General features: G+C 36.6%; 1 protein-coding gene across 1 annotated transcript in view; it reads right to left on the bottom strand.

Moving 5' to 3' along the window:
* Nucleotides 1-25,409, bottom strand: part of LOC150107283 (transcription factor COE2-like) — a 142,585-nt gene that overhangs the window by 8,671 nt on the left and 108,505 nt on the right. The window contains exons 14-15 of the mRNA XM_090391773.1: nt 18,072-18,251; nt 9,958-10,060 (exon numbers count right to left, since the gene is read on the bottom strand). Of these exons, the coding sequence (XP_090247899.1) occupies nt 9,958-10,060; nt 18,072-18,251 (283 nt within the window). The remainder of the gene's footprint in view (nt 1-9,957; nt 10,061-18,071; nt 18,252-25,409) is intronic.

The following is a 25,409-nucleotide window of genomic DNA, read 5'->3' as shown; positions in this document are numbered from 1 at the left end:
CACGTTGCTTCTGTTCAGTACTGGCGCACTCGCGACAGCGCGTAGCATTCGTTTGTTTGGAACTCATACTTGCATTTTTTTCAAACACGCTACTGTTTTTTATACTTGTTCTGTTAGTACAATTTTAAGTCTCTGTAATTTTTTATATACTTCTTTGATTATGATACCTGAGGATGTTCATGTAACGAAACTAGTAAACTAGTAGTATCTTTTTAAATATATCTTGTCATCTTTTCTCTCGGTAATAGTCATTAAACCTTTTTTTTATAATATTCCAACCGAGTAAAAATGAATTTTGAAAATATATATAATATATATATGTAGAGAGTTTTTTTACCTTGGGTATAATATATGTTAAAGATACCAAGCTATTTTAAATATAAACCTGGTTTTTTACTCCATTTCCCAAGTAAGCAAACAGACAAATCAGTCAAGTTTGCGCCTGCAAGTGTTGGAAGTCTAGCTGACCCTGCAGGTAGTGCAAGTCAAGGCAACTCGTGGTAAAGGTAGAATAAGCTCTGATCACTATTCTTAATATTTACCCTTAATGCAAAGCACATCTCCTGGAGGAGATGTATGATGCTATGTATTAACGGCAAGGGGCCACTACCCAGACCGGTTTTGACCTTTATTGAGGTGTCAGTGGGAGCCAGGCTAAAAAATACTAGTTTTTAAATAATACAGAGCTTATAAATATTTTTTGGTCGAAAAGAAACAGTGCAAGAGCACAGAAAATAATGTATATTGTTGCCCCTATTTTTAACTGTTATCGTAAATAGGTTATGAGAATGGATGGATCGGATCAAGATCCAGTAGGAATTAAGATTAGAAATTTTGAAAAAAAAAAAAAAAATTGAAATATGCAGATGATGCATTGCAAAAACCAAGGAAGATCCGGAGCGGTTGATTCTGTTAACAGGGTAGGAAAGAAAGAAAGAAAAAAACCAAGCTTAATTCACTTCTGTTTTACGAATATTTGATCAGTCGTCACATTTCGGAAGAAGGAGATAAATTAGTGGCGGTTGAACGGTTGAAGACTGGCATTAAAAGGGGTAGCTTCGGGGGAGGGGGGGTTCTCAAGCTTGACAAAAAGAATAAAATATACAGCTAATCGGTACGGCCATCACTAAATATAGAATTGTTAAAGCAGCTTCCGTTGACAATGAATGAATGGGAAATCTGGACCATTAAGAGGAATGAGAACTGATTCATTTTGAATTCTCAAAAATTCCCATAGCCTGTTTGGAATAACCAATAAGAACATAAGATGAAATTCTTCTTAGAAGCATTAAACAGAAAATATACTTGGGCATATTATGCGAGCAGATGAATCATTGGAAAAGACTGAGGATATGCGAAAGATGGCAGAAGAATTGAACAGACAGTATAAAGGAAATTACCAACTTTAAATTGTCGCTGGAGGAAGAAAGAAACAAGAGATGAAGAGCCTACATTTACGGGGTCACCAAAAGTCGACGTGAACAAGGTGGAACTCGAATTATTTGAGCAAATTCGGTTATTTATTACATTACAAAGAATTAATAAGCTGTGGTAACATACATCCCTGAAAATTGGTTCTCCCCTTTTTTTTTTAACGAACATTTTTGAAATTTATACCAAACCATAGTACAACGTCATTATTCTTGGTTGTAAAAAGAAGTTTCAAAAGTTTGTATCTAGGTGTTGCCTTCTTAGTTTTGTCAACCTGTTCCATCAATCGGCAGGCTCTCCTGATTTCATGCTTTAATCTTGGACAGGTCTCAAGTAGTGTTCCCCCCCCCCCCCCATATATTTGGTAATGCATTTAACAAACACGATGTAACATGATCCATAACTGTATGGATTTGTTTGGGGGAGGAGAGAAAGCTTTTTTATAATTATTTAATTTTCGATTAGCGTAATTCTGGAACGCTTCACCCGAAATTAAGTTGCATCGTTGGACGTTTTGCATTTTCCTAGCGTGCATTGAACGAGCACAGTATATAAATAGTGCATTCCCCGTATGCAAGACGGAATTGGCTTTATTATTTAGTTTAATAACCCGTTAATAACCTGTGTATCGTAGCGAAGATGCATAATTGTGCTACCCGCCTACCAGTGCTATCTTTCTGTGATCAAGCATCACAGAGAGATAGCACTGTGAGAGCGACTGGAAAAGTTTGAAATTTCCAGATAAATCACTGCTGGTGTTTCTCTTTGTATGCTTATAACAGAATTCTCTCTAATTAAGCTTCTCTGGTTTGCTGTCCAGTGTTGAAGTAGTAGCATGATAAATCGACAGTAAATAAATTGACTAGCTTCTCGAGTACTTTAGTTAAATACGATAGCAGTAACGAATATTGCGGATAAACCTAGCGAGTTAAGATGAAACGGAAAAAAATAGTTCTGGTCCATAGTTCTAATCATTAATGATACATATGTCATGCAAAAAAATGTGCTCTGTATTTGAGTTCTTTACTATCTTATCAGCTTAGAGTGATGGAGTTGTACTGCTTTGGGAGCCGGTGTTAATAGCTCCTTCGGGAGATTAATTGCTAAGTGAACGTAAGTTCACTTAACAACTGTACATATATTTTCGAACTAACTTTTTGGCTCATTAACAATCGTTAAGTAACATACAGAACATCGCGCACGCAGTGTACATTGTACATACATTTCATAACTTCTTTTTAACAAAAATTCAAATGATGCTCTGATTTCTTGGGGAGACAGAAGTTCATTCCTCAACGATCTGCCATTCCATCAAGTAGGCAAACCGATATTATTATTATTATGTGAGACCTCCAGAAACTCAAGGACTCATCAAGGGAAACTATATATCATCCAAACCAGCTCTCACATCTTCTCTTCAACTCATTCATACTAGATGCACTCACTTAAGAGGCAAACTCTTTCCAATAAGAAAGAAAATAAGAAGTTGGAAAGGAAAATCGAGCTCTTACTCCGTGAAATTCCAAGAATGCCCCCCCCCCCGTTCTCTCCCTACCTTCCATATAACGAAAACTTTCATCAGATGATATCCTATAACACTCATTCAGAAGTTTCTAGACTTCCATTTCATCCCTCTTTCTCCTGTTGACCAGTCTGTAGTCCGCATACTCTCAATCTGCCCTCATAACCTACAATTTACAATTATGCCAAGAAAGTTTTGGGAGTCATTATTGATGCCAATCTACGGAGCTTACATGATTTTCAGTACCAGTTGCCTTGGTATTGAAAACAGAAAAACTCTGCAAATTTTGTGACCGATTTGACTACAGAACTGCCTGGTGTATATTCTGTCAACATACACTGCGCAGAAAGAGAGAGAGAGAGCTTTCGCTACACAGAATAACAATAATAAAAAGCATTATCCGTCCCTTTTTATTAATGCTTTTGTTGTTTAGTTTTTCACCGATATTACACCTGGAGGGCATTCGTGGAATGGCGCCGTTTTGAACTTTGATTCTCCTCGGAGGTCAAATAGGAACCAATAATCCACAGCATCTCATGTTCAGACGTTATCTATTATAACCAAAATCATTCGAAACAAATGCTGTTACGTCAGCTTAATCCTTAAATCAAAAGCACTAATAAAATATGAATACATGGGCTCTTCGAAGACTGTCTTTTTGAATAGTAAATACAAAGCAACTCTAACAAAGATTATGTAAACTTCATAATTCTGGATTACCGTGTTTTAGATGCTTTTAAAGCAAATTTCTTTCCTTAAAATATAATTATAGTACCAAGATTTAGCCTACTGAAAGTTTTCTGCAAACTTTGTTGTCTAACTGCTTAGAGGTTCCTTATAATAATACTCTGTATAAACTCATGTTTTTTAAATTTAAGCTATTATTAATTCTTATCCATTCTTTCGCAGATTTGGTTTGTAACAAGACTACACGTTGGCTATGCATTATGTAACACAGTTAAAAAAATTCATTAGTAAAAGGTGTTTTCTAGCGTAACATCCTCCCCCTAAATTGTCAAGATTTTTAAAAATTTAAGGGAAGGATATTCGATTTCACGTTAAGTTAGGAGCTGTCATATTATGCTACATTTATTGCCCTAAATATTTAGGACAATAAATTAAGTTTATCTGATTAATTCCAATAAAAAAAATCGAACCGATAGTTAATTCGAACGTGGTTTATATGTATTAAATAACCTGATATACCATTTTGGAACATTTCTACATAAAAAATTTTGGAAAGTTTTCCATTTTGGATTATTTGAACAATAAAAGCTTTCATAAAATTTAAATTAATTTTTGCGAGTACATTTTATTTGTTCGATAAGAAATCTACAATTTTTTCATTAATTTTTGGGCATCTTTAGATCAAATTTTTTTACTTTAATTCATATATTAGTGAAAAGGTGTTATTGTTTAATAACGCATTATACAGCAATCATAATTTTCCATTGCAGTAGCGTCTTCGTTACTTTCGCCTGATATTATTAACTGGAGGACCTTAGATTGACTGCCTCTGGGTTAATCTATTCATGAAAAGAGAATAGAAAAGACCTAGCCTGGCAAGCGACCTACCGCACGTATCCACAAAGCAATAAATCCCTGTACTCTCCAGCCCACAAACACAAGTTGAACAGGTGGTGTGACACGGGTTAATGACGCAAAACTCTACCACCTATGATAGTACACGATGACTACACAGATCCATGCTTTTGTAACCAGATGGCGTTCTTTTCACAGTCTACTGAGCGAGAACAATGAACAAGTTATTCCTCTTAGCCACTTCATGTTTTTATTGTTTTCCCCCACAAATCACACAATAGCTGTGGATTAGCTTCAATGTATAGTACTTATTCACTGCCCACACAGCATTTTATCGGATGATCGGGCCATCTATTACTCCATTCTAACTCTGCCCTTTTTTCTCCCCTCTCTCGTGCATCAAGGACATAAGACACCTGTTCCATTATTGTATTCCAAGTCAGTTCCTGACTCCGGATTCAAATTAAGAATAGATGATGTATTTTTGTCATCTGGCAGGACTACGATAAAAACACATGATCATAATTGTAGTTATCAAAATTATTTTAATAAATCCTTAAGCTGTACCAGTTGTCCCATCGTAATTTTCAAAAAACTGCATATTGACTCTTCATTCAAATAAAGAACATGATTATAAATCAAAATAATTTCCACTGTTTTCAGATTTTTTTGCGTTTTGTTGTATATCTTTTATCCACGTTGGTTGAACTAAAAAGTTTATCATTCGAATTTACATGTTCAGCTACAAGAGCTTTTCTTCGCGTTATGAGTAATGCCTTTTCTCGCAAGGCTTACTCCTTGTTAAAAACTCGACTATTGCATACACCTTGGTAATTTTCTTAATTCGCATGTTGTAATTATTACTTTTATATGAAGTATGAAAAACAGAAACAAAGTTAATCCTATTGTGTGAAACTATCTTGCGTAGTAACAAATAACTTAATGCTTGCAGGGATTGATTGCTTGTTCATTATTTCAGTACTCTGCAATAACCAAATTAACGGAACTTGCTTTATTAAACTCTATATAACTGTAGCAATAATGAACTTGCTACAAGATTCAGTTTTAACGAGTCGTTCTTGAAACACGATCTTTTAAATTCCTCCCCATAATACGGTATTAATAATTACACTTAATGCTGAATATAAGTAACCAGCTTCATTAATAAATAAATAATAATTTAGTAGGAATTTGCGATGCTTCTGATTCAGGTGTTTATTTTAGACTAAGGCCAGCCTGAAATTCTAACCGCTAAGTTGCAACCATGAAGCGAATTGCTCAGATTTGTAAGCGATTATAAAGATTGCCGATTTGAAAGTTTTATTATCCTCAAATATTCGGAAATAGGTACGGAATGCACCACAATGCCCTCATTTCTTCAAGTAAAATTTTCGCTCTTCGGTAAAGCAATTTCCTGTCTACTTTATAGTGATGAAAACTAATGAGGCGTTCTTAATGCACCCTTTCACTGTAAATTATCGCTACTTGATTTGGTATATCTTGAGACTTCAGTGACGAGGCTGAAAGTCCACCATGTGGGGACTGGATGGGAAAACGCTGTATTATCTACCACGTTTCACGTGATAACGCTAGCTGGTGTGGGGTCCCCAAGGATATGTCGTGTCGCTAACGTCCTCCCCCATGTAATTGCATGTAGTACTGTATTCATAACAAAGAGCGAATTTTTGTCAGGAAGCGAAGTTTGACAGTTCTGGTTACATCGTTTTGCTTGTCTTCTTGTTTGAAGACGACACAAGATTGAATGAGTATCTAGTGGCTGCATATTGAACTTTGTTCTTAAATGCTACCTATACTTTTTTTTTTTAATCTCGTGTAAATAAAGAAGCAGCGGAGTACAATAAATAACAATATCATATTGTTATTTATTGTACTACGCTACAATTGTAACAATGAAAAACTAATTCTTAATATAGTTTTAACTAAAAAGCGAAAGTGGGAAATAACCTGTAACCTTTTTCAACATACCGCCATTTTAATCGCGAAATAAATAAATAAAGAATTTTATAGATTTTTTTAAACTTTTGTATTTATTCAGACTTTTTTAATTAATTTTTGTGATAATTTTCATCCGGTTCCGTTATCCTAGCAATTTCACTATTTTCTCTCCCGTTACCGGACAGAAAATTATAATATTTATGAACTTATAATATTATAAGTTTCCTTACTTGCTATGTATATCTCTTTCTATCAGACTTTATTTTTCCCTTGGAAAAATCATATCATGGCTACGAAATTTCCATTTATGCTGTATTCACTAAATAAATTGGTCGTCTAAATTTGCTGCAATTGAAACAATTTTCTCTGATAATATGCTTAGCGAAATCAACTCACATGATTAAGAAAGATTTGGTTCGTTTATGTGTGAATTCTAGGATTTTCAACCGATGTTCACAATTAGATTTCTTTTTTATGTGAAATTTACCGATGAAACATTGAGTACCATGAGTGGAAAACGGTTATGGTTTAGATACTATATTGGCATTAGACAGTAGACTGAATAGACCACTGACTCAGAGAAAGATGCGAGAGTTGTACACGAAGGAGCAGTTCCTGAAAAGATATGTGCAGCACTGCAAATCAGCCTATATAAAAATGATATTGTCGACAGTTTCATAGAGGGAGATATTCAGCTGTTTGCTGATGATATTGCTGAATAGAAAAACTGAACTGAAGGTCATGGTCCCCTCAAGAGAATTCTGATTGAGTAACTGTGTGGGTAGTAAAGTGGGATATCAGTTTAATGTATCTAAATGTCAAGTTCTCCATTATGGAATTCAGAAATTGAAGGCTGCATACTGTACTTAGGGAACATTATGCTGGAAGGAGTGGAGAAGATGGCTGATCTTAGTGTGATACTGGACAGAGTTTTGAAGTTTCATTGACACATTTCCAGGAGAGTAGATACCTCCAAAAGTACTGCTGGTATGAAAAGATAAATGTTGATTGCCAGAGACAAGGATGCTATAGTTTCCATACATATAGACCAATCAACCCACATCTGAACCACTGTACATACTTATCTGGGCAACTAGTTTTCATGGTGTTATAGGAATCATAGAAAGGCTACAAAGGCAGGTAACTAAAGTTATTTCAAGGCTGTTTAAATGGAAGTTACCAGAGAAGATCAGGGAGTGCAAATTGTAAAACCTTTTTTAAATTGGAGAAGGATGATAAGTTAATGAAAGGAGCTTACTGATAGATGTTGGAAGGATTTTTGAAGGGTAGGAGGAATAAGAGTTTGAAAATATGGTCTGAAGTGTGATACTGTATAGAGCTTGAATGAGGATGGAATGGTGGAAGAGGAACTAGAGATGAGCTAGCAGGAAGTATACAAAGAAGTAAATAAACAATGTTAATTATGGGATGAGACGTCAAAACATATAATTTTTTTAATGAATTGTTCCAAGTATCCTTTGCAATGTTTAACAGGGAAGGTCCTGAAATTGTGGGAGGGGAGGGGAGGGGTCCACTAAAAAAGGAGTCACAAAACTGAGACTTCACTCTACAAACCAAACCAATTTGAAATTATGGTGGTGGTGGTGTCAGGAAGATTGGTTGAGGTACCTAGATCCCAAACTGGTTTGAACACACAAAGTTCTAAGAGTTTACCTATGTAGTGCTGAACGTATGGGAGATGATCAGATATACAATAGTATATTTTGTAAGTATATCTAGATTTCACAATAGTATATATTGATTCACCTCCCCCTTATGTAAGGATAAAAGATAATTGCTGGTTGTTGATGTATATGGCGAAGCTGTATCCCAAAATAAAAAAAGTTACTAGTAGTGTATCTCAGGAATCTGTTTTAAGGTTATTCTTTAATTTATATGAAAATGATATTGAAAGAGATTTAAACAGAGAAAGTCTAAGGATTTCAAATTTGGAAGATGAGGATAATACCATACATTCATTTGGCAAAGATAGGAAGCTTTTGTGTGTGTGTGTGTGGCAGGGGGGGGGGATGACAAATAAAGAAATTTAGAAATTAAACAATGTCTGGGTCAAGCATATTTGGAGTATGGTGCAGATTTAGTCACTTGGCTTTATAGGAGATTAAAAAAAAAAATTAGAAAGGGTCCAAAGTAGTGGCTCAGGTAGTCTCTGAAATGTTGGATATGAGGATAAATTGAACCTGGTGGATGGAATGAGCAGTATGACAGAGACATGTAAAGTTGGGAAGATGTTTTTTGATAAAAACGCCTTTCCAACTTTCCTATCAACTTCCTAACTTGATAGTTAATGCAGGGAAGATTTTTGTAGGGCGGAAGAACCCTTCCTTGTGATACAACTTACATACCATCCCCTGTAACAGCTGTATAAGGAGGATGTGAACAAGGGAGTGACAATCATTCTTCCCCAGATAGTGTAATAGATTGCATGAAAGGGAAGTCAATGCAGAAACAGTAAGAAATTTAAATCCCAGCATTGTATTAAGAGCAAGGATCTCTCATAAGTCTTGATTACATGGAGTGTGTGTGGGGGGGTGATAACAGCATTATACTGGACTGAAGGATCAACAGTAGCAATAAATAACATTTCACAACAAAGGCTGTATTTATTAATCAAAAATAGGTATATTTTATGGCAATAGCTGATTACTGTTTGTTATCAGCATCTGTTACCTTATATTACACCCCTTTCACAAAACCTAAATAAATAAAGAGCAAGTCATAAAAACATGGTGGTGAGAAAAACCTGACTTGTATAATGAAGCTATAGTATGGTCACTTAAATGACAAATGCCTTGTGACATTGTTGGTGTGTAATGGTGTATTTTCAGTATACATTTAAGAGAATGAAGACAGCAGTCCTGCTCGATTTTCTGTTTTTTTTTTTAAATACAATTGTTCTTGGGTTGGCAGCTAATTTCTATCTTAATATCCAATTTACAAAGAATATTAAAAAGAGTAATGATTTCCCACTCTTATCACAAAACTTTGGGACTCTCTTCCTTCTCCACTGTAATATAACAAGATACTTTGGATAATATAAAGATGTCTAATGAGAACATAAACATTACATATATACATAAGCAGATTGTCCCCTCCTATCACTTTCCGTAGTTAAAGGAATATGAGCAGTACCTTTGACTTTTAGCATTCTGAAAGAGGTGTTATTTGAAAGATAACAGCTGTTTCTTGGCATTGTTACTGAATCCTGTTATTTGTACATTTGTCACAAATGATAACCATACTATGAAAAATCATTTTCCTTATTTCCTCTTGTTTAATAATGTCCTAAAATTGTCTGTAACATCAGCCAAGGCATTAGACATAGGATGTAAACCACACATGGAATGCTCTTCTTAGCAGAACTGTTTCTCTCATGGCTAATCCAGCAATCACTTTCTTCATTCATAGGTAACAAAAATATTATGCTGAATTTAAGCTTATTTTTCCCAGCTGTTCATTTTGTTGGCAAGAATACAAACCATTACCTTGTGTCTGCTATAATAGAACTTGTAAAAGGCTGATTGCTGCATGAAGGAATGGTAAAAGGAGTCACAGAGGGAAACGATGAGCTACTCACAGTTCCAACACCTGCAAAAGAATTAACAAAAAAATTAAATTAGTTGGTTCAAAAAAAATCATTTCTTTATCCTTCCAAAATCAATATAATCATCAGTGATAAATTTTTCATTTAGTGACACATAAAGAGTCCACTGGGGATCTGAAAATCTCCTCTACCTTAAGAAAGATAGAGAATACTGATTGATATATATATATATATATATATATATATATATATATATATATGAGGGTTGTTCCATACATTTCTGGCCTGACTAACATTTAGAGGTGATAGAAAGAAAACAACTGTGTCATTTTTCAACATAATCTCCCTTTACTTCAACACACTTTTCACATCTTTGATTTAACGTTTTTATGCCCTTGAAAAAATTGCCTGTGCTTTTGTCTGCATATTGACCTAAAACTGCATCTTTCACCTCATTATCATTTACAAATTTTCTTCCTCAAAGATCTTTCTTCAGTTTTGAGGAGAGGTAGTAGTCAGTTCGTGCTAGATCTAGGCTGTAGGGTGGGCATTCAATCTCCTGGAAACCACAGTCCTTCACTGCAGCCTTTGCAACAATAGCCGTATGGACTGGATCATTGTTGGGAAGCAGGCAAACACCATGACTCAGCATTCTTCATCTCTTCTCCTTGGCATCATGCAGTTTGTTCAGAAGTGAATAATAATATTCTGCATGCACAGTGGTATTCCTTTCCTTGAAGTCAATCAAGAGAATTCCCTGGCTATCCCAAAAGATTGTTGCCATGATCTTCTTGTGAACTGAGTGCTCTTGGTGATGCTTTGCCTAGTTTGTGCCATCCCATGGATTCCAACACTTCTCTCTGATTCCCTTGGCAAAGCACTAAAAACTTGCAGGAACAGGTCACACAATGCTCCTTCTGAATTGAAGAGAAGTTGGGGCACCCACCTTGCACTGACCTTCGTCATGTGAAGCTTCTCATGAATGATGCAAAAGACAATTGTTATAGAAAGCCCCATCCGTCATCGAGCAGTTCCTCCTCATTACTTCCACAGGCCTACCATCATGAAGATCATCCAGTGCTCTTTCTCTTCATAGGGAAAACTGTTTGGTCCATTCCTTTATGGTGGAATATGAAGAAGAAGCTACCCCCATAAACATCATCCAGTAGCTGTTTGATAGTACTTCGAGAAAGCCCTTCTTTGGTGAAACTTTATCGCAGCGCAGCATTCAATTTTTAATGTTACAGCCACTTAGCATGCCATGAGTTGGTCAAACGAGTGCCTCCAACTGAATGATACAGGTAGAGAGTTGATACTGGTACGCTAAGCTCCCCATAGATGGTGCTATCTGTCATGCATGGCATTTTAAAATTGGCATGAATTTTGTGCATCAGGTTGGAAACGTTTGGAACCTACCTCATAAGAGTAGAAAAAACTTAATTTTAAGAAAATTATATCCCTTCCTACATTAATGAAATCCTACACATACCACAGATTGAAAAAGTAACCTAATTATCCCAAGAAAAATAAATATTAAAAAAGAATGCATATCTTTTCTTTATATTTAAATAGACAAATAATCTTGATTATCTGTTAATTGAGATAATGAAAGTTGTTATTCATGTTCTAGCATTTAGTAATCCCGTGAGTTTTTTTCAGTGACTAATAAAATGCTGTTTTGCTACATGTAAAACAGTTTCACAATGAATGTCTATGTTCTTTGTATATTAGAGGATTATATTAGAAAGTACTGTTTTGGCAAACCATTTCAATCCAAGTCCTAGTTATATTAATATGTTCATGCTGAGCAGGGGCGAATGCTGGTCTTGAAATTCACGCTTGCTCTTGTTATCATTCAGGGAGTGAGAGGTGTGATTGAAGTCTAATTAGCAGAATAGTGAATTACTGACCATTTAAAACTATATATTTAGAAATTGATGTACATTTAATCATACAAACACAACATTTATTTTACAAATGATATTTTATCCTTTACAATTTAGCTACTTGAATACAAAATCTACCATACGGTTCTTCTTTATGAAATGGTCAATAACATCGTCATAAAAAGTTGGTTGTAACTTAATTTTCCCAAGCAACACACACACTTGTAAAGGCTGGCTGAAGCTCACTGGCTAGAGCTACGTTGACTGCGTGTGGTCTGTGTTTAAGCAACAGAGTGAGACGATGTGAAGGGAGCAGAAATGGCTATGCATGTGCATGAAATCACAGCACTGCAGCGAGGACCTGGAGGCTCCAACAACCGAGCAAGCCAAGGTAGCTTTGACTAGACGAGCAAGCATCGGCCTTCAATACACAACGCAAAGCTCAATTATTGCCGCACAAGCTTAAGACGTCTTCTGTCTACAAAAATAAAAGCCTAAATGGAATGCATTATAAATGCATGCAGTTATTAACAAATAAATATTACTTCTTTCTCAAGTAATGAGCTTGCATAGCAAGCATGGAGAATTCACCACTGGTGCTGAGCTGTATGCTGTGGTATTCTGGAACCAGTGCACACTGGCTCATGCAAGTAGATCATTAAATTTTCAAGAATTTTTCGAGCCAGTTGTTAAATCAACTAATGGCCATGAACTGCAGCGCAGTACACACTTCAATCTGGAATGGCTAGTAGCATGTGGGTGATAAGTTTGTATATGATGATATGTAAAATAAAGCCTGGGCATGCTTATTTTAGAATCCTTTGTGCTGCCTTTCCCAATCCCCTTCCTTATGTGGCAGCCTATGTAGAGATTATCTCTGTTAGCAGTTTAACAGGAATATTATTTTTCAACAAACATCCACTTAATTTTGTCTGAGCTACTTATTCTTAAAATAATGCTATTCCATGTTACCAGGTACTGGTACACTAATTAAGGGGATGTTTGTTGATAATGAAATTCATTTATACTTTCAGGGGATTGTAATTTTCACAAAGGGAGAACTTGCTATGTTTTTTTAAGTGAGCTGGTTGTTAAAAATTTACCAGCACTTGCTTGGCTATAAATCATGCAGCAAGAGCTTGCTTAACTGCATACTTTCTGTATTGGGTTCATTTTTCATGCTTATGAACCTTTAAGGGTGCAGTTTTCATGTTAAAAATGTTGTTGAAGTATTTTCAATAGTGTGGTCTTTTCACATAAAACTGTCACAAAAGTGAGACTTCAATATTAATATTTCAAGTACTTAAAATTTATTTATTATTAGAATCAGTGGGTTTCTAAACCTGATATATAATGCATATCAAAACATATGCATTATATATCAAATATAATGCATATGTTTAAAAAATATGTAAAAAAATGCAATAAGCAACTCTTATTGCATTTTTCAAATGCAATAATCAGTATTTTTTTATAAAATGTTCAAGTTTAGCTGATGACTGGATTTATTCTTATCCTTGGGTTCTCATTGTAGTAAATGGGAAATGAAAATTTAAAACTACATACAAAAACACAGCTGCTGTTATTGTGCTTCTTCATTTTTACTTTGTTTTTATAAAAAAAAACATTACTTTTTTTAGATAATAAACCAAAAAATTAAAACTTCTCTAATTTAATACATATTATATTTCACTTTTTTTTCTTTTTTACATCAGATAAAGCCTCTAGTACATCTCTAGATTTGAAAATGCAAATCTTATATAAAGCTTAATGATCTGCTATTTTTATGTGTTTTTTTGCTGTAGACAATTTTCAAAAATCACCTGCAGTTTGAGGATTAAAAATTCTCAAACTAAAATGTTTCATTCACCATGACCTTTACCAATACATACATGATTAATGCCATGCCCAGCTGAATCATCTTATCTCACACTATGATCACATAAATTTGCTTCTCTGAGTAACCACATATTAAGCTACAAATATGTTCAATGTTGTTAATGATTACTTGTTATGCAATGACCCTTTTGTCTGTATTACTTTAATTAGGTTCATAATAAATGTACAAGTGATTCATTAATATAGATTATATTCTCATATATAATTTATTCGCCCATGGCATTTTACTGTATTGCCTATATAAAAGAAATCCTCTCAGTTATTGGATATTTATTCTTCTGCATCAAATCTTTTCCACAACACTCTTATGCATGATTCTTGTGTATATTGTGTAAATGTTGCCTAGCATGTAAATGAAGGATTGTATGGTATGGCTGGTGGGTTGACCCTCCTGCACTGAGTTCTTGGACTCCTTGGAAATGTACATAATAATAATAATATTGGTTCATATAATTTCCACACTCTTTAATAATTTAACATACTATCCAAATATGAAAATACACTTAATTACTGGTTACCTATTTATCCTTAAATCAATTGATCCTACACAGCTTTGGTTTCAATGGAAAGCACAAGCCACAATTCATAGTGTGCTTGCTTGCAGCAAAGAGAACGTGGAGAAGATTGAGAACTGAAGGTAGTTGGGAAGGATTGTGATTGTCTAGATGTGTTATTTTAAGCTGTAATGTGGTGTTCTGAAGATCTTGCCATTTTATGAGTGCTCTTCCTCAAAAGATTCCAAGTTTTGCAGAGGTGTCGGTCAGGCTACAACTGCACAGTAAGCATTTTTTTTTTCCCTCCTCAGTTATTTCACCTTGACAGATATGGAAAAGCAGCTGAACGAGACGATATTTGAAGAAGTATATCACGAATTTATCAGACTAGGTGAACAACTCAACAATGATTGGCCGGGAAAAGTGAAACTTTATGATACGTTTCCCCCTGCAAGCGTCACAGATGCTGTCGCCGAGAAAATAGAAGATCAGTTAGAATCGGTGACTTCCACTCCCTCAGACTTTGTACAGGTGCACACATGCAAAAAGCAAAGAACAACAGAAGAACCACACAAAGACAATGAAATGGAACAATATGGTCAAGGTTCGGACGCCACTGTTTCTCCTAAAGAAAAGGCACCTCCGATCATCTTAAGAGAAAAGCACAGATGGGCAGCTCTAAGATCTACAATGTCCAATCTGCATGTTGGCTTTATAAAGGCCAAAAACATGGATGAAGGCATACCAACCAACAGTGACAGACTAAAGAAATGGATGACAGAGGCATCCGGTATCATACCTTCATGCTCATCTCCTAAAAAAATTTAAAAGTAGTCCTCCATGACGTCAGTGAAGACATTGACACAGCAGAAATAGCTGCTGATCTTAATTTACAAGATCTGCCACCAGTCGTCAAGGTCAGCAGAATGTATAGATCCGACAAGACTCCTATGCTGTTGGTCCTGGTAGAGAATCATAACATCTACAAAAATATCTACAACTTAAAAACAGTCTGTGGACTCATCATCACATCAGAACCACTCTGGAAAAGGACATCTTCTGGGCAATGCTACAGATGCCAAAAGTTTGGCCATGCCCAGAAACTGTGTAAAGCTGAATTTAAATGTCTAAAATGCAGGGATAGCCACCCAATCAACATCTGCACAAAACCAAAAACCACCTTGGCCAAATGTGCCAACTGTGGTGGCCCTTATCCCGCAAACTACAAAGGATGCATTTAGCACCCAAAGAATAGATGGATGGATACAGATAAACAGCCCTCCTCCTACAGTACAAGAATGCCAGAGGCCCATGCACCACAACCGGAGGCTCAGCAGTCACAATTGGAGACCTTCAAAGATAAAGGGAGCCAAAGGCAAACAAGAAGTTATGCCGATGCAGCCCGTTCAAATAAATCAATACCAGAACAGAATCAGCCAATAGCACCTACAAACCTGCAACCTCCACTAAAAGATTTCTACATGAAACCCAGGTCATCCTCACAGCACTCATAAATGAATAGAAACAAACTTATTCCAGCCTCCCTTGAGATCGTTGCATGGAATGCAAATAGCCTCAAACACAAAATTCTGGAGCTCCAAGATTTCGCATACAGGTATCAACCAGATGTTATATTAATTGGTGAATCACACCTAAGACCTTCAGATAACCCTAAAATAAGAGGTTACCACCTATACAGAAACAATAGATTGATCTACAGAGGTGGCGGCACTGCCATCTTCATTAAAAATTACATCAAGCACAATTCTGTGAACAACCCTCCAACTGTTAATCTTGAGATCACAGGCATGGAAGTATTCACCAGATCGGCTGGCAGACTGAAAATCTACTCTGCTTACAACCCACTCCTAAAAACTCTACTACACTCTGACCTAAATGCCATTTTATGCATCAGAGAACCCACCATTATAGCCGGAGATCTGAACTCCAAGCATCCTGCGTGGAATTGCAGATCCACCAACAAGAACGGTTGCAGCCTTTCCAACTACATAGGATCAAACAATGCTGTTGTGGCAGGCCCCACCGAACCAACTCAGTACGTTTGGCACTGCTAACATCCTGGATATAGCTATCCTGTGGGATATTAATCTTCAATACAGCCTAAAATCAATAAATGAGTTGTCATCTGATCACAACCCAATACCTGTCTCCTCCTTCTCATTCCTACATATCATGGGAAAGACTGTTAACAGCACTCAAAGATTATATTGAACCAGTTCCTCGCATATGGGATTTTCAGGTCTGGGTTAGTCCAAGGGGAAAATAGTTCCACTGCATAAAGGAGGTTCCAAGACTGCTGTTGTAAATTACCGACCGATTAGCATATCAGGAATCGTTGTCAAGGTCTTGGAGAAACTAGTTAAGAGAAGAATACAGGATTGGATAGATGAAAATGGGATACTGTATGGGGGGACAACATGGTTTTGTGAAGGGTAGATCATGCCTCAGTAATTTGCTCACGTTTTATAACACAGTAATGACTGAACTGGATATGGTTAATGGGTTTTCAGTGATTTTACTGGACCTTGCCAAGGCCTTTGATAGGATACCACATGGAACTCTAATCAGTAAACTGGAGCAGATGGGGATGGATATAGGGTTGGTGAGATGGATAGGAGGGTGGTTGATTGAGAGATACCAGAGAGTGGTTTATTTAGGAGTGGAGTCCAAAAGACGGCTTGTGACTAGTGGTGTGCCACAGGGTTCTGTTCTTGGATCACTACTTTTCAATTTGTTCATTAATGCTATGGGAAAGATCTGAGAGGAAGTGTTCACTTGTTTGCTGATGATGCAAAGTTGGGTAGAGCAATTGTGAGTGCACAGGATGTCAAAATTTTGCAGGATGATTTGGATAGTTTGGAGAACTGGGCTAAGGAAAATGGATGTCAATTTAAGGTGACAAAATGTAAGGTTATGCATTTTGGAGTGAAAAGATTAGCAGCAGTATATCACATTGGTGGAACCGTACTCCAGGAGATTGATGAGGCCAGGGATTTGGGAGTGTTGGTGGATAGGGAGTTGAAGTTTAGGGGGCACATTGCAAAAGTGGCTAAAACAGCTCATTAAATCACTTGGTTACTGAAAAATACTTTAACGAGTAATTATTATAAAATTATAAAACTAATTAAAAATATAAAAATAATTATAAAACTTCAACGTGTACAAAACAAGTGCTTGCGAATGATACTGAACTCCCTTTCTGACTTTCTGAATTTTCTTTCAGTTTGTCAGAAAAAACTTTCTAACAAACTGTCGTTTGTCAGAAATAATTAACTCCATCTGAGACACAAATATTCTTTATAATTTCTCTTTCCTATAATTTTTAGCAACAAAATTCTTCCTAAAGACGTCCACACATCCCAATAATCTAGTTCAACAAAGTAGCGTACAATGCAACGGATATATTCAAACATAGAAGACCAAAAGCTATTTTAACCTCCTGTAGCGATGCATAATATCCATGCCCATCTGGGGCATGCGAACTGCTCATAAAATTCTACCCTCACTGTAGCCGTAACAGATAGCGGGGAATATGAAAAGCTTTTCACTTCACCCCTAAAGACATTAATGTCAATTGTCAAAGAGAACGTGCGAGATAATTTCTCACACCCCATCCCTTAAGTAAGTACAAAAATAATGATCTGTGCCTGCTAGCATGCATGTGTTAAATCAAATATTTATATCTTAAGTAATCTTTAGAGATTTTTCATTTCTAGATGACCAAAATATTTTCATTTGCAGATTACTTATCTCACCATTAAACAAAGATGATGTTCCACATGTTGCAATGCTCTCCAGACTGCCTGAACTACAAAAATTTGTACTTGTTGGACTGAGGCTGTAACTGTTGCCTGGACTTTGTGGACTGGGCGTTTTTGATGTGCCTGACCCATAGCTGTGAGGTGAGTCACTGTCACTGTGCCTTCTGTTATAGTCTAGAAAATAAGCAAGTAAAATATAATTTTCTCAAGCAATTATTTGAACAAATCATACAACACATCTTTGTGTCTAGTTTCTGAATGTAATGAATAAGTTTTTATGTGCAATATGTGACTGCTTTAAATTTATATATCTACACATTATAGATATATAGCACTTAAAAAAAATTGATTTAAGTTTATTGACTAACATTTGTCATTTGCGGTATTAATCACTGCATTGGATTTAAATTCTTGACATTTATAGATATGATTTTTTGACTTATAATTTTCTCATTGACAAATATAATTTAGATTTTCATTTAGACATTCAAGAAAATGTATTTCTTTGGCATTTATTAAAAACTGAATAATAACTTCTTATGTTGCATGGCCAAAAACTCAAGCATAAATAAGTCCTGCAGAGATGACAATACTGATACAAAACTCACTAAATAAATTTAATGAAACCCAAAAACAGAGTTAAGGATAAAAATGGAATACAGGCTCTTTGAAAAGCTGATATAAACATGCACATGCTTGCTAAAAACAACAAAATTAAGAGAATATATTCTAACATGCATACCAATAAACTAAATTATACTTGACAAGAAGCTTTATTCTTATTTGCCTTTACCCAAGTGTAAGCAAACAAAGTTTGGAAGGAAAGTATCTTCACAATTAAGCTACTGGTATATACTAGCTATTGACTTCATATCTAGTGCATCAGTATCCCATAATGGATACCACCCTCCCTTTTGGATATGTACACTGCCTATGCATTATGGAAAGGGTCACTACACAGTCAATACAAGTAGCCTACTCATGAAGATATATCATATATGTTGTTTGCTTATATTTGGATAAAGGATTAAACAAGAATATAATTTCTTGTCAAGTATAATTTTATAAAAAAAACTTATGATGCATACCACTGTATATATATCATTAGAGAATTTCAGTAGCCCATCAATAATGACATACCTTTTGGTTGGAAAGACCCGAGTTTGAATCTTATCTAGGTTGGGAAGAATCTTTATAAAAACTTTTTTGATTGAGGGTGACTTAATCAGTCTTATAAATATGACATATTTTTCCTCATGAAAAATGTCTTGTACCAGGAGAGAATCCTGGTACAAGACAGACCACTTCCGTGCTTTCTGGAGGCCTGAAGTGGACTGAAAAAAGTTCCATGCTTGGTCTCTAGAACAGGGGTTTCTGGACTATGTAAAAAATAGAAAAGAATCCTTAGCCCATCCACAGTACTAATGTACTATAGGTCTACAACCTTTTGTGGGTGGGAGTTACACACATATATATATATACATATATATATATATATATATATATATACATATACATATACATATACATATATATATATATAATGTCTTTTATATTGAAGCTAAAGTAAATTATCTGGCCAGTTTTGTTTATTTTTTGCTGTTTGTAATATACAGTGTATAATAATATACTTTAGTTATTAATTTCCAAAATTATTCATTTCAATTTATTTTTTACATATTTTAGGATCAGTATAATAAATTAAACATGTATATAAGGAACGCAGTTTGACAAGTATAAATTTTCCTCCAGAGGAATGCTAAATTAGAACTAGAATGTTCTGAAACCATTTTTTGCATGCAGATACTAGCCTCTTCATAACACACATCCTTTATTATTATTATTATTATTATTATTATTATTATTATTCAGGCCTCCATGGAGTCAAAAGACTCTCGTGGGAGGTCCTTCCTAAGAACATAAAGTCTGTCAAGACTCATCGAGGGGAGGTTCCCCCTAAGAAACACAAAGTCTATCATACCACTCCTTAAACTCATTGACCTTTCTCGCCCTCACCACTCTATCAGGCAATGCAATCCACGGCTCAACCACCCTCCATGCAAAGAAACCACTCCTCACCCTCTTGCTCACAGTTTCCTTTTGTAACTTCCAGGGATGGCCTCTTGTCATCACTCCTTCCCGCTGTTCAACCAAGTGAAAGAACTCCCCAGTGTCAACCCTGTAACCACCTCTCAACAGTTTAAAAGTCTCAATCATATCACCTCTCCTTCTTCTATCCGCCAAACTCTGCAGTCCACATGCCCTCAGCTGATTCTCATAACTATCCTTGTACAGTCCTGAGACCATCTTTGTCATCCGTCTTTGTATCTTTTCCACAGTTAATTTATCCCCTTCAAATCCTGGAGACCAAATCTGAGAACAATAATCCAAGTGTGGTCTGATCAGAGACTTATACAACAGAATGATAACCCTCTTATCTCTGCAGGTCAGTGTCCTTCTAATAATTGCAGCAATCCTCTGTGTTACCTTCACCACCTTTGCAATGTGTCCCCTAAACTTCAGGTTTCTATCAATCATCAACCCCAGATCTCTTGTCTCCCCAACTTCCTCCAGTATAACTCCTCCCATAGAGTATGCAGCATCCCATCTATGTTTGCCAAACCTCAAGACCTTACATTTTGCTGCATTAAACTGACACCCCCCCCATTCATTTGCCCATCTATCTAGCTTATTCAAATCCTCTTGCAGGGCTACCACATCTGCACTATTACTAATAATCCTTCCCAGCTTCGCATCATCTGCAAACAACTGAATATCCCCTTGCAATCCACTAGCAATGTCATTGATATAAAGGTTAAACAATATAGGTCCTAGTACTGAGCCCTGTAGGACCCCACTTATAACCTTCTGTCTCCTTGAAACTGTTCCACCATACACAACTCTCTGATACCTATCGGACAGCCAATCCTGAATCCAGTTGACCAATCTGACATCCAGACCCATGTATTGCAACTTAAATATCAGCTTATCATGTGGCACCCTGTCAAATGCCTTTGCTAAGTCTAAGAAAATTGCAGTACATGCCTTTCCCTCATCTCATGTTCATGTAACTTTATTATAAAAGACTAGCATATTGCTAAAACAAGAGCACCCTTTCACAAATCCATGTTGACTCTCAGAGATAACATTACCCTCATCTGCCCAGTGCTGTATACGGTTCCTCACTACTTTCTCCAAGATCTTAACAGCTACTGATGACACACAGACTGGTCTATAATTAGACACTTCCAGTCTGCTACCACCCTTATGCAATGGCACTATCTTACTTTCCTTCCATTCCTTGGGCACCTTTGCCGAAGCCAGACTTTCATTGAAAAGCCAGGTTAAAGGCACTGTCAGTTCCCTGAAACATTCTCTCAAAACTCGTGGTGAAATACCTTCCAGTCCCAAAGCTTTATTGACATCCAGAGTTCTCAGTATCTGAAACACACTCTCCTCCTGTACCTCTAAACCTTGAACCTGTCCTATCCCTCTAGCATTAAAACTGACTTCTCCAGGATGAAATACTCCAATAAAGTGGTCATTGAACAATTCCACTATGTCCTAGAGTCTACATCAGTCACTCTATTCCCATTTTTATCACACAATATCATTCTTCCACAGTCATTTCTCCTCCTACTGGCCACATAGCTAAAAAATTCCCTAGGATTTTCTTTGGATCTTAGGACCAATCTCCTTTAATATTCCAGTTTCGCTTTCCTTACCACACTAGTCACTCTTCTGGCCTGTGTCTCATATTCTTCACGCATCCTCTCTTCACCTGTTTCCTTATATCTCTTCCATAGCCTCTTTTTCACATGCAATTCCTGTTTAATATTGTTTGTCATCCACTTTACTCCAAATTGTGTCCTCTTCTTCACTCGTGGTATACAACTTACCATTGCTGCTAACAAATATTCTTTCACAATTTCCCACGCACTAACGATATCCCGGCCTTCCAATTCCTCCCTCCATGAAACTTCCCGAAGTTGACGTCTAAGACTATTATAATCACCTGCATTATAATTCCACATAAGTTCCCGTCTCTTTGATACTCCTGCATGTCTATTCATTTTCCAAGTCAAAACCATATGGTCACTCTCTCCAACTGGTGGGAGAGATGTCATCTCAGTTATTATCAACTCTTCTGATGCTATAACCAAATCTAAAACTCTCGAACCTCTTGTTCCCTCTGTTACGTGTTGCCTAAGACATTTGTCCCTCAAGAATTCTAGAAATTCCATTCCACTATTGCTACATGAATCTTCCGCTCTCCAATTTATACTACTGTAGTTAAAATCTCCCATAACAATCATTCTTCTTGCACTTGCCAAACTTAGCTGTCTAAACATCTCCTGGTCCCCATCCCCTGTGCTCCTGGGTCTGTAGCAACACCCCACTAAATATCCTGTCTTGCCTACCTCTACCTCACACCATATGCTCTCAAAATCATTTGTCTCACTTCCTTCCAAAGCCTCCACTCTTAGAGGACATAGGTCATCACTTATCATAAGCAGTACCCCACCACCACGCTTTCCCCTCCTATCCTGACGAAAAATGCTATACCCAGCGACTTCTATTCCTGTTATTATATCCCCTTCTGTCAACCACGTCTCAGTGATCCCAATAATTTTTGGCCAGGCTGATGCTATCTGCCCCACCAATTCCTCTCCCTTATTCTGGATACTCCTGGCATTAGTATAAAGCATATAAATGCCATTGTTTCTATACCCAGCATTATCCCTTCTAGACTCCACTGGGCTCAGTGTTACCTGACATCGTCGCCCTTCTCCCAAATATCCATTCCCACAACAGGCCACCCCTGCTATCATCCTCCCTGGGACACATAACATAACAGTTAAAATTTTGGTTTTTTTACATGCAGATGTAGGAATGAATATCATCTTGCTTATGAATCACTTTTGATACGTGTCATAGGTTTGCAAACATTTAATTACTGCACATGCCATTCTATTTTGTTATAATTCAAAAATCTGTTCTGTTATAATACAAGAGATGTCAATTTTTATATAGTCTGTAAGTGGTTGTAAGGTTGTATTTTTTTAAGATTTTTGTTAGTGTTTCAGATGTGCCTCAGATATATGGAATAGTGATAGCTTTAGTGTAGTCTGTTTCTGTTCTGGAAAGGGGGGAGGGGTGTTTATGGTTTTAATATTTTTTGGATATGGTGAGAATTGCAGCTATTGGTTTTTGTAGTGTGGTCAAGTTCAGTGTCTCTGTTATCTGATCTAATTAATTTAGCCCTATTATATAATTTTAATAATTCCATACTCTAAACAGAGAATGCCAAGGATCCATCAGGCCAGCATGTAATTAAAGTGTCCAGGAAAGGGAGGCTGTTGTTATTTTCCTTTTAGGTGAACTGGATCCTGGGATGTCAACTGTTTAGTTGTCTTAAAAAAAGATGTTGCGAGTATCCAGGCCATGTAGCCAAATGGAGAACAGATCATTGACAATGCATAGTTAAACAGTGGATTTATGTGGGATAGAGTTTAAGGCTGTCTCTTCAAAGATTTCCATGAAGTAATTAGCTGAGGGGGGGGGGGAGAAGTAGAGAGTTCTTGGCCACCCTCTATTTGTTTGTAGAATTTTCCTTGCGAAACAAATAATAGCCAAAGTTCATGCTGAACTTAAACAAGTCTGAAACATTGCTGCACCCAGGGAGGGGAGCCAAGGGGCCCCTGTCCCCCAAAAAGAAAAATGAAAAAAAGACTAGAAAATATTCCAAAAATCTTTTCCTAATTAAAATTCTTTTTTTTTTTTTAAATTTATGTTGTGTCGTTTTTTTTTATTTCTATGCTACTTATGAATTAGCGGTCACATAAGGTGGGAATACCGGGTATTCAATACCCTCTGGCTCTCGGGAATCATGGCCGTTGTGAACGTAAGGCGAACGAAGTAGTGCTTGGGTGATACTTTGTTTGCTCGAGTGAGGCCAGAGATCACGGGTATCATGTACTGGTGATCACTGCAGATGCTCAGTCATAGTCAAATCATATACAGTTTGATACTGATAATATTCGTATGCAATGTGTAGTGTGTATTCTCAAATCGTCTACTCAACTCCCCACCCCCACCCCAAGATTAAATCTCGAGTACTCGGCTCCCTCCAAGATTAAATCCCGAGTGAGCCACTGGTCTGAAATATTAGGAAATTCAGCTTGAATAAGGTCTAAAATGTCTAAGTGGTGAAATTTATTTATAAAACTTACTAAATACAAGTTTATATATATACAGGGTGTTCGGGATAAATTTGACAGTTTCGTAAGGAAAAAGAAAATCTTCTTTGTATCTATTAAATTTAATGAATTGACAAAAAAACATTACAGGCAGAGTTAATTACAATACTATCAACAAGATTTACTCAAAATAACCACCATTAGCATCGATCACAGCTTCAATTCTGCTTCGGAACCTCGAACAAGCTGATGCTACAGTCTCCCTGGGAAGGGCCGCAAAAACTGTTTTAATTTTATCCATTAACTGGGCTTTTGTATTACTGGAAGTGCGATTGGTGTCTTTTTCAACTGCGCCCCATACAAAATAATCCATGGGGGTTAAGGTCTGGGGAGTTTGGAGGCCAAACATTTGGACTGGTGAAGTCGTAGAAATTTTCAGACAACCATTTTTGACTTTTCCCAGAGGTGTGGCAAGGGGCCGAATCCTGCTGCCATACATACGGCCTACCATTGGCTACCCTTGTTATCCAGGGCTTGACTACAGTTAGCAACTCCACGAACAAAGCCCGAATTCCAATGCCAGGGTTCTTCAACACCTGTTCCTGCAGATTTGCGAGGAATTCTGCTGTACGAACGCAATCAGATCGTCTGCTATGGATCTTTCTTCTTGCTACATCCTCGTAGTCACCATTGCAAGTCTCTAGTTCATGCCTGATTGTTTTTACTGTATTCAGGGAGCATTGGGCAGCAGTCGTAATATCCTTATTTTGATGGCGGGCACGAATCATCATGATACAAGTTATTCTCTTCCATGATTCAGGTGGGTTCCAGCTATCCATCCTTTCTGACATCTTGTATATGAATGAAGAAGGGTCCAAACTTTTAAATGAAGAGAAGTGTGTGTTAATACATGTAACTTACGGAAAAATATAATTAATTATAAATATGTCAAATTTATCCCGAACACCCTGTATAATCAGTTGCTCTTTGTATAGCAAGTCCCCCTTATGAATCATTTCACAGAGATTTAGATTCAAATGTGACATTTATTAGGTTTTTTTTTTTAAGGTGAGATTACATTAGCTCATCATCTTAAGCTAAGCAGGCCTTTTTCTCCTCACAAAACTCCCCC

This window comes from Typopeltis vanoorti, chromosome 4 (genome assembly GCF_054136105.1).
Source record: "Typopeltis vanoorti isolate ZY-2024b chromosome 4, IOZ_Tvanoo_1.0, whole genome shotgun sequence".
NCBI classification, from domain to species: domain Eukaryota; kingdom Metazoa; phylum Arthropoda; class Arachnida; order Uropygi; family Thelyphonidae; genus Typopeltis; species Typopeltis vanoorti.
This window is presented reverse-complemented; position numbering and strand designations above follow the sequence as displayed.